General features: G+C 35.9%; 1 protein-coding gene across 2 annotated transcripts in view; it reads right to left on the bottom strand.

Moving 5' to 3' along the window:
* Positions 1–12,692, bottom strand: part of fstl5 (follistatin-like 5) — a 150,656-nt gene extending 137,964 nt beyond the window's left edge. For both annotated transcript variants that reach the window (XM_016232277.1, XM_016232278.1), the window contains exon 1: positions 12,356–12,692. In XM_016232277.1, the coding sequence (XP_016087763.1) occupies positions 12,356–12,378 (23 nt within the window). In that variant the 5' untranslated portion in view covers positions 12,379–12,692. The remainder of the gene's footprint in view (positions 1–12,355) is intronic.
* Between the last annotated feature and the right edge of the window lie 7,310 nt (positions 12,693–20,002).

Genomic DNA, 20,002 nt, shown 5'->3' with positions numbered 1-20,002 from the left:
CACAAGTGTTGCAAAAACAGCCAACCTCACATGCATCATGTGACCAGATAAACATCACATGACCAGGGTTGAGGCAGATGGGTCAACCACGTGTTGCTTCTTTAACCAGATTAGTGTGAGGATAGTAAGCTTTATCCAGCCCAGAGTACATGGACGATAAATATCCTTGATTCATTACACCCAAAGTTCTACTAGAAACCGATGATAAACGCACGCTGGCAGGAACACACAATCACAGATGAGAAAAGAGTTTAGGACTTGTGTAAACACTGCTCTGTTCATGTGTACCAGGTGGCATTATTTATTGCTGCTTATCATTTTCATGGACATGTTATCTTTTTATTCAGATATCTCTCCCAATGCAGCACTGTAATCACAAAAGTGTGATTTGCTGCCTGCTTTGAACACAGTGCTGCACTGCATATCCCCTATTAAGTCATTTGTGTATTAAAGAAATGTCACTGATAAAGAAATGTCAAAAGTTGAGAATGTGTAACTGTGTGTGTGCATGCATGTATCTTTGTGCCACATTTTGTTACTGCATATAAAAATGTAGTGTGCTACATTTTTTGTGCTTTGTTTGTTTATTTATACAAAAAAGAACATTTTGCATCTCAAAATATCAATTAAAAGATATCTTAAATCAGTGGATTTGCCCAGATTTTACATTAGATATCAAGTGGTGACTCTACACAGTAACAAAATGTTTAAAAAAAAATTCAAATTATTATATTATATGTATATATATATATATATATATATAAATATATATATATATATATATATATATATTATACATTATTATATTATATTATATTATATTATTTACTTGTGTGCATCTGCCATTGTAGGTAAAAAAAAAACACAGGTTGAACATTTTCAAGCCTGAACTTGAACTATAATGTCATGTAACATTTCCTGTTTCCTTTCTTGTTCAGCTCAAAGAGGTCTAACAATGAGCAGAGACACGAACGCTTAAATCCCTCCAATTTTGCGTGGAAATTGAGCTCAGAGCTAAATCACTCTTTAGAGGTAATCTTTCTCGAAATCCAGCACAGACATACATATCCAGGAGGATAAACAAGTTTCAAATCAAATTCAGAATTGAGGCGATTGAGCCACCATCCTCAGCAGAAGACATGGCTGTGTTATCACACAACTGTGCTACATTGCTAAAGGCAGATAAAGTACAAGGGCTCACATCTCATCTCTATTTCTAAATCATTTTGTCCCTTTTGGAGTCAATGTTCAGCCGGACTAAAAGCAGATTAATGTGCAAACATATTTATGCATACTTCTGGAATAACTCCCATAGGGGTTCTCCCACCTTGAATGACTCACTTTCCAGTCTCCCCACCCACTAACATGAGTTCTCTGAGCATGCTGGGTAATATGCTAATCAGCCTAGATTGTAAGGCAGTCCCCTGGGCAGAGCATAAGGATTTCTCTAAATGGTTCTGCTCTCTTTTTTGAGCATGTGTGGTCTTGCTCTTTGAAATCTAATAAGATGAGAGGCGTAACAACAGGACCAAACAGTCATAAAGTAGTCATGCCTGAGGGAGCCCTCTTGCTTCGCGCTGCCCCTGAAGTGCTGTATCCTTTGACTGAGACCATCCCCAAAAACAATCGTCTTAACCTACATTTAACTAAATTAATTTGAAGGGTGTGGCTTAATGGGAACAATAAACCCGTTTCCACTGCAGGTACTTTCCCCAGGAACTAGGGACTTTGGGCCGGTACTCAGTGTGTTTCCACTGCAGAACCGGGATCTATATAAGTTCAGGGTAAAAATTTGCCCCTCAGAAAGTCCCTGCTCACAAGGTAGTACTTTTTCAAAGGTCCGGAACTTTCCGGGGTGGGACTTGGGAGCTGAACATGCTGATTGGTTGAGTTCACGCAGCATTGTATTTCAACCACCATTTATTCACATAATTTTATAAATGTTACTGTCATTGTGTCATGAAATGTAGTTCTAAGAGTATTTCAGGCGAGAATGTAGTTGTTTAAATCTCAAATCTGTGGTTTATTTATAAAGACAGCATCTATTTGAAAATGTGCTTCGCCGATTTCAGAGCTGTGAGCTCCAGGCGATCACTGGGCGCTCAGTGCTCATGTTTCCCGGCGAGAGCGGCCTCACCTCGGCTAGTCCTTCTGACATTTACCGCTGGCTCTGATGTCTCTGTAGTGGTTAAACATGAGATATAACTTGATATTAAGAAATGGCCCTGGACTGGGAGGAGCAGTCGCGAGCAGTCCTTCGTCACCAGACTATTTACCTAATTTTCACAGTACTTTAGACCACGATGGAAACGCAGAAAGCAACACGTCTGGGGGGAAAAAGTTCCTGGGACAAATTGTTCCAGGTAATTTTGGTGGAAAAGTGGCTAATGAGACCTTAAAGTTATAGCTCACCCCAAATTAAAATTCTGTCATAATTTACTCACTCTCATGTCGTTCCAAACCTGTATAACTTCCTTTCTTCCATGGCACACAAAATATGATATTTTTAAGAATGAGGCATACTTTTTTCCATGCAATTACATCTAATACATTTTCTAAAAGCACAAAATCACTACAAAATTACTTGTATATTATAAAATGCCCTGTAAAAATGATTTTAATAGTTAAATAGTAATAAAACAAAGATTCAATTTCATGTTTTATTCCATATGTTACTTAATGTTTCTTTGTAATTGTGTCATTTAAAAGCAATTTCTGAATGCAAATTTTAGTGTAGCTTTGTTCAGAAAACTGAATTTAAACTGTTGATAATGTGTGTAATGTTGATAATGTTAAAATGACAGCTTTTTAGTGCCACATTAAACAATAAAAAAATCTAAGATTATGATATTAAAGTAGTAATATTTAGAGAATAAAGTCAAAATTATGAGAATAAAGTCAAAATGTTGAGAATAAAGTCAAAATTACGAGAATAAAGTCAAAATATTTAGAGAATAAAGTCAAAATTACAAAATTACAATTCGTAGCAAATACGAGCTAAAGTTATATGTTTGCATTTCGCTATAAAACTGACAGGATTTGAAAGCTGAGACTTTCAATTTCTATCGGTGCTCCCAATCCGGGCCATTTGCATGCACAATATAGGCTATACTCTCAAAATATTCTAACTTTAATTGCTATGATTTAATTCACATAATTTTGATTGTATTCTCAAATTTTTTTTTTACTTTATTCTCGTAATTCTGAATTTATTTTAGTAACATTTCGACTTTCTTCTCATAATTTCGCTAAAGAAACTTAACATTGAAAAGTTCTTAAGATAACATTTTTTCACCCTAATTTATTTACCCCCATTTTTTTACTAATCAAAATAACTTTTTTTCCACTACAAAGAATCTTTTGTGAAATGGAAAGGTTCCATGGACGTCAAAGGCTCTTCCTGAAACCACAGATGCCAATAAAAACCTTTATTTTTAAGAGTTGCAGCTACAAGCGGCTCGCTGATTCAATCAGTTCTTGAGAACCGAATCAAGTTTTTTTAACCAAAACAAATGATTTACTGAAAAGATCCAACTCAGAAATAATCATTTATTTGCTACTCCTGCAAGGATAAACACAAGCAGAAAATTCTTCACAATTTCTCAATTTGTGTTCTACGACAGAAATAAACTGAGTAAATTGTAACAAAATGAAGTATTCCATTAACAATAATATTACTCTTCATATTTTTAGACTTAAAAACATCTGTATTCCATGGTAACTCTTGTGCAATTAATAGTGCATTTTAAAGTTATTTATTTTACTCATAGTCTGAGTGAGCGTAATTTTAAAAAATCATGATCGGCAAAGAAGCATCCCCAGCTTCTTGTTTAGTTTGTCATGGCGTTGTTGCTTAGCATTTTTCCCCGGGTAATCTGGACTCATTAAATACCACACACACACGCAACCCTAGCAGCCAGCAGAGGTGAGATTAGAGCAGAGAGCCAGGACGCAGCTTCTGTTACGTTATGCAACAGATACACTGCTTTCTAGAGCTGTACCTGTGTTTCGGGACAGATGCTACGATGTGAAACTGGCACCTGCATCCATTAAAATGCGGCACTCAGGAAGGCAGCTGAGGCTGTCATACTGAGGCTCTGCATATCCCACAACACACACACAAACACAGTGAGAAACACACACACAAACACACAAAGGCAGTCAAAAAGAACACAACCTCATTGGCCAGAGTTTAAAAACCAGTCCCCCTTCACAAAGACTGCTCTTTTGTCTGTGTGCAGACATGCTCCAGAGCTCATACCTAGAGCAATGTGGGCACAAACACACACACACTTCATCAGCAGGATCAGACAGCCAGCCCACCAATCTGGGAACAAGCCTGAGAACAAGCTGAAAATATCCTCACAATTTCCCAATGTGAGTTCAAATCGCTTTTCCAAGCTTGGCTTTGTTCTTTAATCTATTCAACTTCAAAACGTTGGTTGGACAATCTAATTAATTTCTCCCAAGCCCAAAGCCAGATCCAGTATGTAGTGAATACGCCCTGTCAAACACATATCTGCCCTATCAAGCGCAAACCAAGTCACCCATACATATTTGCCATATTCAACAGATACGAGTTGATTAGATATGGGTTGTTGCCCTAAGTGAGTTTACATAGACCATGCACAAACGCAATAATAGATCTGACGATGTAAAAGGACAACAGATTTAAGCCCGATTTTTCAGCCCAGAGCCAAAAATAAAATAAAAATAACAGACATTAATGTACATAAAATTATTTTCTACAATGAATAAAATAAATTAGAATATTAAAATGATTTCTGAAGGATCATGTGGCACTGAAGACTGGAGTAATGGCATATATATATATATATATATATATATATACATATATTAGGGACGTAATGGTACTATCAATATCTTCGTATCGCGATAGCAAAACTGTCTTGATATCATGACGATATGAAATGATAGGTCTTCTGGGCAAAAAAGTGTAGTTTTTAAAATATATTTAAACTAGGCCTGGGCGATAAAACAGTATCGATGGTACACCTTCTTCGATATCGATAGAAAGATTGTTCGAAATAGCGCACGATATAGGCACGTGCTATGAGTGACGCAGACAGCACACACAGACACGAACATATGCTGAAATGAGTGCTCTGCCTGCCTGTGATGAGAATATTGTGAATAGAGAATGAATATTAGTCGAATTTAAAATAAACATTTGCATTTGAATGTTAGGTGTGCGTCAGTGTGCAGTCAGTCAATGCATAAATACATGATGGTGTTTTGTTCATAATTGTTTATGAAATTTACTAAATTATATTAGATTTTTATGCATTTAGACGTAATGCACGTTTTTATAGAGTTACTTCCTTGCATTGACAATTTAAATGCGCTGCATTATTTTGCTCATTGCGCCCTCTTGTGGCCTCGGGAGGCAATTAGACCTATACAATAAAGACCTATTTAATCTGCATATAAAACATTAGAAATGAGATGTTACATTTTTATTGTGTTTGATTGTTAAAACAAAAAAGATTTGTTGTTTGTCTCAATAAATTGTGTTAATTATAAATACAGTGGTTAAATTGAAAAAAAAATGTTTTTTTGCTTTTTTTTAAAAAAAAGGTTATAAAAAATGTAAATATTTATCGATACAGAACGATATGAAACATTATATCGTTGATAAATGTTTTGGCTCTTTCGGCCCAGCCCTAATTTAAACTTCTTACTCTAACATAAAATGTCTTTAAAGTTGTGTTTTGGGCTATTATGCTTTGGCACAGTATCTGCTAAATGAACTAAAACCGAAATCACAATATGACTTATCCCTTCATCAAGTCTTATTTCGCTACACGTTTCAAAGTGAAGCGCACACTTCCTCTTAAAGGGTTAGTTCACCCAAAAATGAAAATTAGCCCATAAATTACTCACCCTCAAGTCATCCTAGGTGTATATGACTTTCAGACGAATCCAGTCGGAGTTATATTAAAAATGTTCTTTGATCTTTCAAGCTGTTTAATGTCACTCAGTGGGTGTTGCATGCATCAGTCCAAAAGAAGTTAAATAAAAAGCACCCATCCATAAAAAAAAGTGTCTCACACGGCTCCGGGGGGTGAACAAAGACCTCCTGTAGCGAATCGATGCATTTTTGTAAGAAAAATATCCATATTCAAAACGTAATAATCACTTTAATGTAGCTTGCGCCAACAGTTGTACACGGAAGCAGGTCCAGGCGGATGACGTATGAGGTCGGCTTTGCGCATGCGCTCAGAAGTGACGAACGCGGAAGCGCAGGGGAGAGATCAAAACAAAACAAAGGTCACTTATTAGAAGTATAAAACGAGGATTTGTAAAGAAGAATGTCAGAGGATTTCGATATAAGCCAAGAGGAGACTGGTTTTCCTTTGCTAAAGTAAGGAAACTTTGCTTCCTTTGCTCCTGTTAACAAACGTTGGTTTTCACGAGACTCATCGGCGCATGCGCAACGCTGACCTCATACATCATCCGCCCAGAGCTGCTTTCGTTTTATATATATTTAATATAACTCCGACTGGATTTGTCTGAAAGAAGAAAGTCTTATACACCTAGGATGACTTGAGGGTGAGTAATTTATGGGCTAATTTTCATTTTTGGGTGAACTAACCCTTTAAGTTAACAACTTAAGTTTTCTTAGTTAATAACATGGGTTGGAGTTCTTAATTTTGAACTCTCAAAGTGCATTAGAATAATTTAACTTCAAAATAATTTTTGCTTTTTTCCCCAAGTACATATATATATATATATATATATATATATATAGAGAGAGAGAGAGAGAGAGGCGTGGTCAGAATTATTGGCACTCTTGGTAAATATGATCAAAGAAGGCTGTGGAAATCAGAGGCGGACAAAGTACTCAACTCTATTACTTGAGTGAAAGTACAGATACTGCTGATTAATCACAATTAATCACATCCAAAATAAAGGTTTTTGTTTATGTATGTGTACTGTTTATATTTATTATGTAAATACAAACACATACAGTATATATTTTGAAAATATTTACATATATAAATAAATTTATATATTTATATACTTATATTTTATACTATATATAAATATAATTAATATAAACAAAAAATTGCTTAAATATTTACAGTACATGCATGTGTTTGTATTTATATAAACAGTACATAATAAATATATATGCAATTCCCTTTGAGCTAAATTGACCTGTTTCCCTTACAATATGCACATATATTATGTAAACAAAAACTTTTATTTTGGATGCGATTAATCACGATTAATCGTTTGACAGCACTAATATGTATATTATATATATGTGTGTGTGTGTATGTGTGTGCACATTTTTGTGACAAATGAGGACATACATTTGTGTAATGACAAAGGTATGACATAGGTATTACAAGGAGAAGGTGACTTTTCAGGACATTACCCCATGTCCCCACTTTTCAAAACGCTTATAAATCACACAGAATGGAGTGTATTGAAAATCTGAAATAGCACAAAGTTTCCTGTAAGGTCTGTACAGTATAAAAACCATTACGCCTATGGGATTTCCCCACTTTTCACAAAAACAAACCTGTGTGTGTGTGTGATTCTTTTTTTTTTTAGGAAGATTTGTCATGGAATAATCAAGGACTTAATTTATAAATAAATAAATAAACCCCCATTGACTCCCTCAATTCATTTTAGGGTTGAAGGCTGACCAACATTAATGGTGAACTAATGGTGATGAGCTATTAAACTGGGTTCCATAACTCCTGTCCAAACTTGCCAGAAATAGCACAAAGTTGCTCTAAACCCAAAAGTTCATGCTGGCTGATTGATACAGAAAACAAGTCAGAAAGGCCTTTTGTGAGCCAGGTCTATGAGATAGCTCTATGTCCGCTGACCAGTGAACTGTGTTATTCACTGGTCACGGAGGATTGCACTGACCTGTCCAATCTGTGAGCAGTGTCAGGATTCATTAGTGCAACAGTAGGACTCACTCAGGTCTGTGATGAACATATCTATGGACAGGGGAATCCACAGACACCAGGAATAAAGTTTGCTCGCATATCCATCTCAGCAGCATTATGTGAAAATAATGCTTGGTTCTTATTTGAATGTGTATCTCGGGGTGATGCTATTCACATCGAGGTTGCAAAGGCGAGGCAGTCGTTTGAGGAGATTAATTATTGAAAGCAATTAGAGTGTTTGTATTGCCCCTCTTCATTTTTTTTGTATCATGTGAGTGCAGTGCCTTTCAGCGCAGTAAACAACTGCAAATCTCAGACTACTATTATGCGCACACAATAACAATTCCATGAGTTGTGATGAAGGCGGAAAATGAGAAAAGCATGAAGACAATAATGGTGATGATGATGATGATGAAGATGCAGTTGTGGCTGACAATGTAGCTGATGATGAAGAGGATAGTGATGATCGAAATGAAAAATGCGGCTGATTTCAAAGCAAAAGAAATGATTAATGCTTCATATAATGATCAATTACTGGCAAAGGCTGTTAAAGAGATTCACCCAAAAATAAAAATCCTGTCATCATTCGCTCACCCTCATGGTGAAACACAAAGAAAATATTTTAAAGGACAACACATTTGACTTTCATTTTATGGACAAAGAAAGGCACTATAAACCTTACTACACAGACAAAAGTAAGTCATCAGGTTTGGATTGGCATGAGAATGAATTTACAATTTTTAGAATAACATTTAATCCAAAAATGAAAATTTGCTCAAAATGTGCCTCTCAGTCCAATCTCACCATCAGGTCATTCAAGATGTAGAGTTTGTCAAAACAGATTTGGATAAATTTAGCATTACATAATTTGCTCAACAATGGATCTCTGCAGTGAATGGGTGCCATCAGAATGAGAGTCCGAACAGCTGATAAAAACATCACAATAATTCACAAGTAATCCACACTACTCCAGTCCATCAATTAATGTCTTGTGAAGCGAACATGTGGATTATTGTGATGTTTTTATCAACTGCTTAGATTCTCATTCTGACGGCACCCATTCACTGCAGAGGATCCACTGGTGAACAAATTATATAATTTCTAAATTTCTCCAAATCTGTTTTGATGAAGAAACAAATTCATCTACATCTTTGATTGCCTGAGTGAGAGAACATGTTCACCAACTTTTAAATTTTTGGGAGAACTATTCCTTTCATTTCTAAAAACAAAACAAAAACAAGATCACTTTAAGTAGTTTGGCATCTTACACGCTAAACCCCGCTTATGCGTATGGTGCCTTCATATATTTCCACTGTGAGCAGTATTTCTCACATCAGTGCACACCACAGCATTACAGCAGCTCCTCCTCCTGCTGCTGAAAAATTTACAATAATTGGGTGAAACTCTAAAAGTGGAGAGTTGGAGAAAAGAGACAGGGTGAGGTCTTGCTACTGAAAGAGAAAGGATAATGCGGTCTCCTTCTGCATTATAGGAAGATCCATTGCCGAAAATGTGCTTGAAGTACATTTTCCCTTTCACTACATGTAAATTGATATATTTCCATTGAGTATATCTTTTCCCAATCTTTCCAGCAAGGTCTCTTACTGATTTTTTTTTTTGAGTGCGATCTACTCTGGAGGCATATTTAATGGCCTATTCAATGCTTTTTAATGTGTGTTTGTCAGAGGCTTTACTTTTGTGTCTATATGTGAGAGAATGCATGTTTGCCTGTCTCTGTGAATGGGAGAAGCAATAGTTTTTTGTTCCTCTCACTTTCTGCACTGTATGAGTTCCTGTAGAGTCTTTGGCTTCAATAAATCCTTTGCTACTGAGCACCATGAAAAAAGTTCCAGGATCGCACCTGTATACTCATTTGATGTAGAATTCGACGTGTATCAGATTCACTTGAGCAGAAGAGCATGGAAGCTCATACAGTAGCTGACCCTTACTGAGTTCTCATACATTAACAATGAGCCTCATCAGTCATACACTGAGCAGGTGGTACGATGCATTTCCACCCACCTTTCTGTGCTTTTACTGTTTTCTGTATGTGTTTTTTTTAAATCTGAACTTTCACTTTTGTTCACTTCGAGTCTCATATACCTTTTGATACTGAGTCAAGTGCACACAAAACACTGGCTCCAAACACAGCGTACAAAAGCAGATTCTATGTCAATGCTTGGCTGTGAATTCAAGGAATATATTTCCTTGAAAAGCTAAGCTAACAGGCAATAAAAAACAGGAGAGCTTGAGGATGTGACTAAACTGTGAAAACTTGGCTTCAAATATCATACAAAAAACAAAGCACCAACTACAATACTGTCTCTTGAGGTTTTGTCGTCTAATCTTGCTGTAATAAACCTAATACAATAGCTGGAAATAAGGCCTACACTGTAAAAAAAAATCTGTAGTTTTTACAAAATAATTTTGGCAGCTGTGGTTGCCAGAATAATTTTGTAAAAAATACAGAAAAACTGTAAACACATTTACGGCCAAAAACCAGTAAATTCTACAATGCGCACTGCTATTAAAATCTGTTTTGTACCTTTAACTTATTGACAACCACCATAATAATGCAGGCGGTAAAAGAGAAAGTCACATGAAGAATCAAAGCTCATCACAAGTAGCTTCGCCACAAGCAGAAGTATATACTAATATATAGAAGGTGCACAGAGTCATTCATGCAAACACAAAACACCATCATGGTAACACACATTATACTTAAATAACGCATTAAACTTTCATTAAACAACAGAAGATGTAACATAAAGCCCAGATATACATAACTAATAACAAAAACTATTAAAAAAACATGATTATTTAAACAAAATACTTTCAAATGTGGAGTGTCATGCAGGAAATTCTGGGAATATTAGTTTACAGTTTTTGACTGTAAATTATACATTGATTTGTTATTTTTACTTCTAAAAACTGTCAAATTAACAGCATTTTACTGTAAAATTACATTAAATGTCTTGTTAGATATTTTACAGTTTTTCCCTTTATATAGTACGGGAACTTACTGTTAACCTATTCACATTTTTTTTCCGTAGCGTTTTTACAAAATGTTACAGTTAAAATTACACTTATTTTTTACAGTGTACAGCCTATCAAACAGAAACTGGGAAGAAGACAAGTAGGCCTGCCATTGATCTATGGCCACACACACAAAAAAATAAGTTTAGAATAGGAAACATGCATTTTCGAGATTAAAAAATCTTACAGCGATGCACACATCTTTTATAAACTTTTCAGACCCATGGACATCACATTCCGATGTTTTTTAAATTATTTTTTGTCATCTGTTGCCACCTTATTCACAAATTATTACTAGATAGAATGCTTCTAATTCAATCTGAGTGCTAAATCAATCTGAACAACAATCTGTATCTTCAATGATTCTGCATTAACTCATTTCTAAAAAGTTTCTTGGAATACCTTAAAGTGAATAAATAAAATGATCTGCATGTTGCTGACTGTTAATGGCCATTAGAAACTATAAAAATGATCATATACCGATTTATTAGTAGAAATATAGCAGCACGGTCATATATGGAACAGCTTGCACGGGTTAAAGCGTTGGAGCTGTTCACATAGGAGGCGTTCTCGTATTCAGGATTCTCTATTTTCTAACAGCCACTTTATGCACACCTACGTTAAAAATCCGTATTTGTTGTAACTTGACAGCGGGGTTGCGATTCAACGATCAGTTAAACTACGTAAAACGCGTATTTTCTTCTGCCTCGCGCTCCTTCGAGCTGTTTTTGAACGGAAGAACACGTTCTATGAGAACGGCTCCCTATAATTGCACTACAGACACCAATTTGTCGCCCGTCTTCAGCCAGCCACGTCAATTACCAGAGATCGCCATACACACCCGCCAGATTGAATCTGGACGAGGAAAACAAGACGGGTGCGCACTGTGTCACTCAAGGATTTGCGTGCCAAGAAAAACAACTTGCTAAGTACCCTGCAGCTAAATTAAACGGCCACGAGCTTTGCTCAGGGTCCCGTACGTTTGCTTAACGTTTACTTTGTTCATTCGAGGAATATCGCAGCACCGTTTGATATCGCAGCACCATTACATCGGGGCGGCCGAAGAGTGAACTTGTCCCCGGTACGGCGGATGGGAAAAGCTCGTCTAACTTCACCACCCTCCATCAAGCACGGCTACCGGGCTTCAGTCAGTTGTGCAAGCTACGCTGAATGTCACTGCAGAAAATGCTAAATTATTCACATTCTACCGCGAAAGTGCTTTCATTGCCTCCATTTGATCCATATGAAAAACGGCACATCAGTACAAAAGCCAGCACAGATAATATAGTGAACGCGTTTAAATCACACTGAAATTCATCCGTGCTGGATCCACGGACCTGAGGTTTGATCTAAAATCACACCAGGCATCATAGAGAAGAAAAACATACCTGTTTGTCCAACTACAACTCATCCAGAAAGGTATTTCCGAGTGTGGTTTTTAAAATACGAGAATTACTTTTGGAACAACACTGTTAACTGGCGCGAAGTAAATCCAATCCCGTTTTGGTTAAGCTGTACAGCCTCCAACAGTCGGTTGACGTGAAATCCTCGTTTCAGCACCCGTGGAGTGGACAGCTCCGCGGAAAGCGGCTTCACCTCGCGCTCCGGGTCTCGAGAGCCACACCAGCGCGAGCCTTTCACCTACTGGCTGCAACCCCGTCAAGATTTGCATACAATAATACAATCAGCCAATCAGAAGCTCCGGCGCAAACCCCGGCGAGTGGAAACAGCCAGCCGACTTGTCTGAGCTCATCCGTTTAAATGAATTGTCCTTGACAAAGATGAACAGAGTTTGTGTGCAGACTGTCCTGTCCTCTCCCCTCCATGCGGTGCAGTGTTCGCGTGTTCGCGTGCAGGTTTATTTAGATTGTGGTCTGTAAATGAGAATCTTTACATATATGATCCATGTCCAGCATTGATTTGTGACTTACATGTAAAAAAGGTAACCTACCTCCTACGGTTAGAAACAATATTATGGTATGGCATTTTGGGCATGCATGTTTTACAGTTCATAACTGTATAAGTATGTCATTAATTCATATAGTGTTAATGTGCTAATCTATTTGAGCTGTTAAAATTGGTATGTTACCGTAAAATACAGTAACAACAACAGATGGTACAGTGAAAAAGCAACATACATTGACAATAAAATAATGATATAAACAAACGAAATAACATAGAATAAAGCAAAAATAGTCCAATGTACCTGTGTGATAACAAATGACGTTTTGCCCAGAATTCTGGAAACATATATACATCTGAGGTGATTTATAATTTGTAATTATAAAAAAAAAAAAACAGTTTGTGTTGTACATTTTGCTTTGTTAAATATACATTTCCTTAAAATGTATTTTTTAATTTAATTTATTTTTTAATGAATTTATGTAAATATAATTTTAAATGAAATCAGCATTAGAGCAGCTTCAGGACCAGGACTGAGAACCACCGATTTATAGAGTTGCTCAGCACCGTTTTCAATCAGGATTCCACACATGTTCTAGAGGCGCATCTTCACATCTGCGCCGGGACCCTCATATCAGTCTCAAGTATCTCTCTGATTTCCACACTCGTCAGTTCATCATGGTGCCAAAATTATGTGACTCAGAAGGGCTTTGTCACGTGAAGACGACAGAAAACTCTGTCACTTAAGAAACATTTTACTTCACTGAGCACATTGGTTTAGGGTGAAGTAAACATTGGGATTTATATAAGGCTTTAGGGATAGTTCACCCAAAAATGGAAATTCTGTCATGACTTACTCAACCTCATGTCGTTCATATTCAGAACACAAATTAAGATATTATTAATGAAATCCGAGAGCTTTATGACCCTGCATAGACCGCAACGGAACTACTATTTTCAAAGCCCAGAAAGGTAGTAAGGACATCATTAAAATAATCCATGTGACATCAGTGGTTTAATGTATGAGAACAATTTTTGTGCTCAAAGAAAACAAAAATAACCCTTATGTTGTGTTCCGGTCATTTTGAATGGAGAGGATTTTTTTTTCCTGAAATAGCATGGAATAAAACTTACTGACTTCGTTCACACAGGGTATAACAAGTTCCTAAAAAATGTTGACAATTTTGTACTTTTTTGGGGGATTTTATTCTCACTATGTTACACTTGTAATGCTCAATGTCAAAAATGACCGCCCTACCAAAAATGCTTGTACATCTCAGCTATATTATCACTATGTACTGGATTCAGACTGGATTTCTTTTTAGAACTGAATAAAAAATATAAAACCTGTGCTAACTGGAAAGATTTGGTGATAATGAAAGCATAATGAGAGATTTACAAGCAATTATTAAAAGGCCAGTCATTTTTGTCCTGAGAACACATAATTAGGTAAAGTATTTTCAACACACTACATAAACATTAAATATTTTGTATTTAAACATAACAATACTGGCAATCTTCTCTTTTTCTAAATTGCCATACTATCTCTGTAGTGCTATTAGACACAAAGCCACAAAAGCCTCAGTCGTCCCAGCAATTACGCTACAGTGTACCATTCAGACTTCACAAACCTCCTGTTTGGTGCAGCCAGTTGACATGGAAAAAGTTATGATGTTTGTGACTGTACACTGGAGTAAATATCAGCCAGACAATGCATTCGGTTGGGCTCCAAAAGGAACTATAACTCACTGTAACGACACACCAGAGAAAGCGAGACAGTCGAAGCAACCCTACACAGACAATAAGAGTGGAATTCTGGGGCCAACTAGTCTGAAGGGTAGATAGCCAAATATCTCAGCCGACTATTGGAAGACAACCAAAAACAGCTCGCTGAGCGAGAGAGCATCTCCATATAATTGTTTTCACTACAGACCCACTTAGCTGTCTAAAAACACCTACAGTAAAAATGACAGTGAGAGCGCTACAAAGACAAAGCCCATATGGCTCAAGCTGATAGGCTGTGGAAATGGTACTCATGCAATAAAGCTGATAAAACCTCTCACAAAATCAGAGTGATGCAGACGGAGGGGGTGCAGTGGCTGGATTTAACCACCCACACTACGTAGGAAGCTAATTGCACGGTCTCAATCAGCAGCAGGACACCACTGAGTGTTACACACATACATGCACAAAGATTATTTGGTAACTTGTAATTTGTATCAGAACTGTTACTGGCGTGTTGTTATGCAATAAAATACTGGGAAGGGAAAAGAAAAAAAATGATTTGAAAGTGTCTACCTTAGGATGCAAAATACAAATACTATATATTCTACAGTCAAAATACACAAATAAAATAAGTCAAAACTGGATTAGTTTTGGTTTTAATAGTTTTCTACAAAGAAGTGGTATCATGTTTTTACCTCTATTTCCAGGATAACAAAGTCATTAAAAAAAAAAAAGTAATTTTGTTTAAATAAATACAAATAAATGTTTGGTTCACAAAAAAAAAAGAAAAAGAAAAAAAGGAAAATCTATCCTAAATCTAAGAACTAACTGACACGTGAGAAATTGTAATTATCTGGCAACTTTTGCAAAATATTTAGCTATGATACTTGCAGGCATGTTGTTCATGCATTCAGGTGTGTCCAAACTTCTGACTGGTAGAGAATGTATGAAATGATCTTTAAAAATAGGGCAAAATCCAATAGCAAATATATCAACACTTTTACAAATATAAAACTTTTAGATTTTATTAAACAGAAAATATAAAACTGACAGTCACAAATAATAAAAAATAAATCACATGATTAAGTGAATTTAATTCTAAATTAAATATTATTAATAAAAAATACACCATGGACAGCCAAAATTTCATAGGTAATGGATAAATTTTCATCCCCTTTATGAGCTCATACATAAATATTATGCTTACTGAAAAAAAACCTTCAGAAATTAAACCTTCATACTACAAGCATTTGGGATGCACCGAAATGAAAATTCTGGGCAAAAACGAAAACCGAAAATGCTAGATGCACTTGGCCGAAAACCGAAAACCGAAAAAGAAACCAAAACCAAAAATGCTTTTTAATAATTTGTTATTGTTATTTTGTAGTATTAATTTTTAATATGAAAAATGCTAATTACTTTGCAATAATCTTTAATATTAGGATGGTTTAAATATTTATTTATTAATTAATTATTATTATTGTCAATTTGATCCCCTTTCATCTATAAATATCCAGTGTTTAATTCAATTTGAAACCTTGTTCTGTTCTCAGCAGTGCATATACATGAAGCAGTGCTTTTAATTACATCAGCCTGTGACAGGTTTGTCACTTTGCTCTCTCACCCAATCTGAGATATATACAGCAAGTGACATGATGTCACCTCTAGCCTAACCCTTCAGGGACAGTAAGTCACCAAAGCAAAATAATTATCAAGAGACAGAACTGCAGTCAACAGCAGCAATTATGCGGGTGTAACCTGGGAGACAGGACAGGTAACGAGACCTGGAGGAGCACGGCGGGTTCAACTCTGACACAAAAGAACAGTGAGAACCACGGCGCCAGAAGAACTCTCAGATGCAAGGTTCAAAACACACAATGTTCAGCTGACTCCTTTTTATTTACATTTACACATTTAGAAAGCACTGAGATATGACTATCTTGACATAAAATATATATACATAATAGTAAGTAAAATGTAAATATTCTAAAATATTTATAATATAAATACACTGCAAATTAGTTATACAATTTTATTAAATCATTTTTAAAAAATCAGTACATTTTTAGATGTTGTCAGTGTCTATATTCACTGAAAAAAGATTAGTACCAAAAAGTGTTACAAAAGGGTTACATACACATATTTAATGTAAGATCTAATTTCCCATTTTTTAACGTCAAGTAGCTATAAAATGAAGTATAAAAACTGTAGTGAAACACTATACTTATTTCCGTCCACATGCTCCACAGATCATTTATTTAATTTATGATTTAATACATGGTCTACAAACTGGCAAATGTCTCCACTTAAAAATTAATTTTCCTGGACACTGAAAGTGTCATCTCTTTCACAACATCATAAAACACAACGTCACCTTCATCAGCAGAAATCCTCAGATCTGTTTACATCTTGTTCCATGTCTTTACATCCCACCCCACACCCACGTCGTCCTCTTCTCTCTTCTCTCTTCTCTTGATCCACTGCCTCTGTTGTTTCTTTATTGTGTGGTTGTACACACCCAAGCCTCTTTGCTCCATCACTTCACTTATGCAGCTCTGATTCTTTAATTCATTGCCCCGTGTGAGCAGAACCCATCTGCACTGAAGAAAAAAAACCCTAATACAGCAAAATACTGAATAATAATAAAGGCTTTAAAACTCATCAGCTTCTACACCAGGCCAGGGGTTTCAATAGTTTGCCATGGACCCCCAAATATGATGATTTCCTTGCAAGGGACCCCTTTTCCTATAAAATCAATTATCAACTATGAAATCAGTCATCAGTGTCACATGGTCCTTCAGAAATCATTCAAATATGCTGATTTTCTGCTCAAGAAATATTTCTTCTTATTATTAATACCAAAATGTCTTATTATTATCAATATAAAAAAACAGTTGCTTAAAAAAAGTCCCCACAAGGTCAAAATTTACTGGCATTATTATCCTTGTGGGTACATTTAGTTCCCATAACATAGGAAAGGCCAGGACCACACACTTTCATCTATCATCATCATCATCATCATCAGGGGTTGGTGAGATGACCAAATTCTTATATTGTGATATGAGTAATTTTTTTCACAGTAACGATATATATATATATATATATATATATATATATATATATATATATATATATATCACAATATAGTTATCGTTGCTTTAAATAAATATATTAATGATGTCAACATTTTTGATAGCATAGAAATGTCATAATTCTTGTCACCAATGTCAATATCACAAAAAAATCTATATAGCCTAAATTTTTTTTTAAAAAGTCAGCAATTAAATAAGAATTAGAAACTAATTACAAGCAAATAGAACAAAAAAAATACAAAAGAACAAATAAAAAAAGGTAGTATGTATAAAAACACTGCATATTTTTCACTGTGTAAATTAAATATATATATTTCTTCTTATTAAAGTTACAAAAGTGATTTAGTCAAGAGCAGTGAGAGATTTCTCTGTTGTTGTTGTTCGATGAACATGAATGACAGACAGCAGGCATATTAGACTGCTGTCACTTTGAGAGCTGCCCGGATTCAATATACTGTTACACATGTGTTTTCTTTCTTAGCTGTTTGCTTTCACTTAAGACCTAAATTACTGTGTTTATGAGGATACTTGCAAAGACAGGCATTTTGACACATACAAGTGTGTGCATTTAACTGATCAAGGCCTATAAACCAGCAAAAATAACGTAACACTCCTGTGCTCTCTGAGCACCATCTCACTGACAGCACTCGCATATAGCGAAATTATTTCTCTTTCGCTGCTGATTGCATTTCAACGGCTTAAAATCACTTGTTTTAAACTGCAATACTTAAAAGCGCTTGCAAACTATACGTTTTTGTGACCACATAGCACAACAATGTCTTGAGCGTGTAACCGCGATAGAGCTGATAGTCCAAGATTTCTACCGGTTAACAAATTTCTACCAATTAATTGTATCAGGATAGTGCCCACCTCTAACCATCATCATCTTCATCTTCATCACCACTTTATAGCCCCAGGAAAAGGTTCTATAGATTATGGCCATAAGTTAAAAATCCGTCCATAATCCTGTTTAAGAGTGGCTGCTTAGAAGCTGACACACTTCAAAGAGAGAGAGAGCCAGGTCTACAGTGCTCTCAGGCTCTACCGCAGGAGTTTCAGCATTCACAAGAAGGCCGGGCTCTATCCATTAACACTCATAAGATAGTTACATCCCCTCGGCACTCAGCAGTTTACTCATTCTACCCATGATTCCCTAGTGCTGCAGTATTCAGAGCATGTTCAGTAGGTTCTGCTCTGTGCATGCATCTCTAACTGCTGATAATAATGTACATCTAATAATGTACATCATTATACACACTGCATGTGCTGGGTTTAATTTACACTGAAGTCTAATTCAGCCAACATATTTATATTTTGCTAGCTTCTTGTGTAATGAGCATGTGACGTGCATGAAATGAAATGTCCAACCGCTGCGAGCCGTAGTCTGGAGAACAGGTGCAGATCAACCGCTGACTCTCACAAGGCAATCGCAGGTGCACTTGAGGAGCCATGCTGGGATCATTCAGCAGTCTGGAGTTGGAAATCACAGACAGTTTGTTTCATGTAGATTTAATGACTAGCTGCTTGGTTATTTTTGCTCTTCTCAAAAAATACACCAGTATGAGACGGTAGTGACGTCATGGCTGTCGCCGGCCAAACAAGTTGGTGTTTTTTCAATGTAGGCTTCAGACACGGGTCACGACGAGGCGTTCCCCATAGCGACCCCTAGAGGACGCAGTTCGAAGTTCCACGAAAGGGAACAAACACTTTTGCAAATGTCTGTTACACAAAGCATTTGCCTTCAGAGTTTGTGTAATTTGTGTGTTCCTTTTGGTATTATGTACCACACAGCCTCATCAGTAGGCTTCATCTATTAATTCATCAACACCAATCCAGAAATGGGTTTCTTTTAACTCTCATTATACTGGATATCATTTAAAATTATAATTTATATAATATTAATTAATATTTATATAATATTATTAATATTAATAATGACAACAATAGCAATAAAAATAACAACAACACAATATAATAATAATAATAATAAAGAGCAGTTTGAACTGATTTGCATTGTTGTGGAGAAGCTTAAATAAATAGATGTTAAATAGAAATTAATTAGATAAATCTTAAAAATTAACTTAATGTGTGAAATCATAATACATATTAATGTGTGTAGGTGTGTGTGTGTGTGTGTATATATATATATATATATATATATATATATAAATATATATATGTATATGTGTGTGCGTGTGCGTGTGCGTGTGTGTGTGTGTGTGACACTGGACCACAAAACCAGTCATAAGGGTCAATTTTTCGAAATTGAGATTTATACATCTGAAAGCTGAATAAATAAGCTTTCCATTGATGTAT

This window comes from Sinocyclocheilus grahami, unplaced genomic scaffold (assembly GCF_001515645.1).
Source record: "Sinocyclocheilus grahami isolate Dianchi unplaced genomic scaffold, SAMN03320097.WGS_v1.1 scaffold409.1, whole genome shotgun sequence".
Lineage (NCBI taxonomy): Eukaryota > Metazoa > Chordata > Actinopteri > Cypriniformes > Cyprinidae > Sinocyclocheilus > Sinocyclocheilus grahami.
This window is presented reverse-complemented; position numbering and strand designations above follow the sequence as displayed.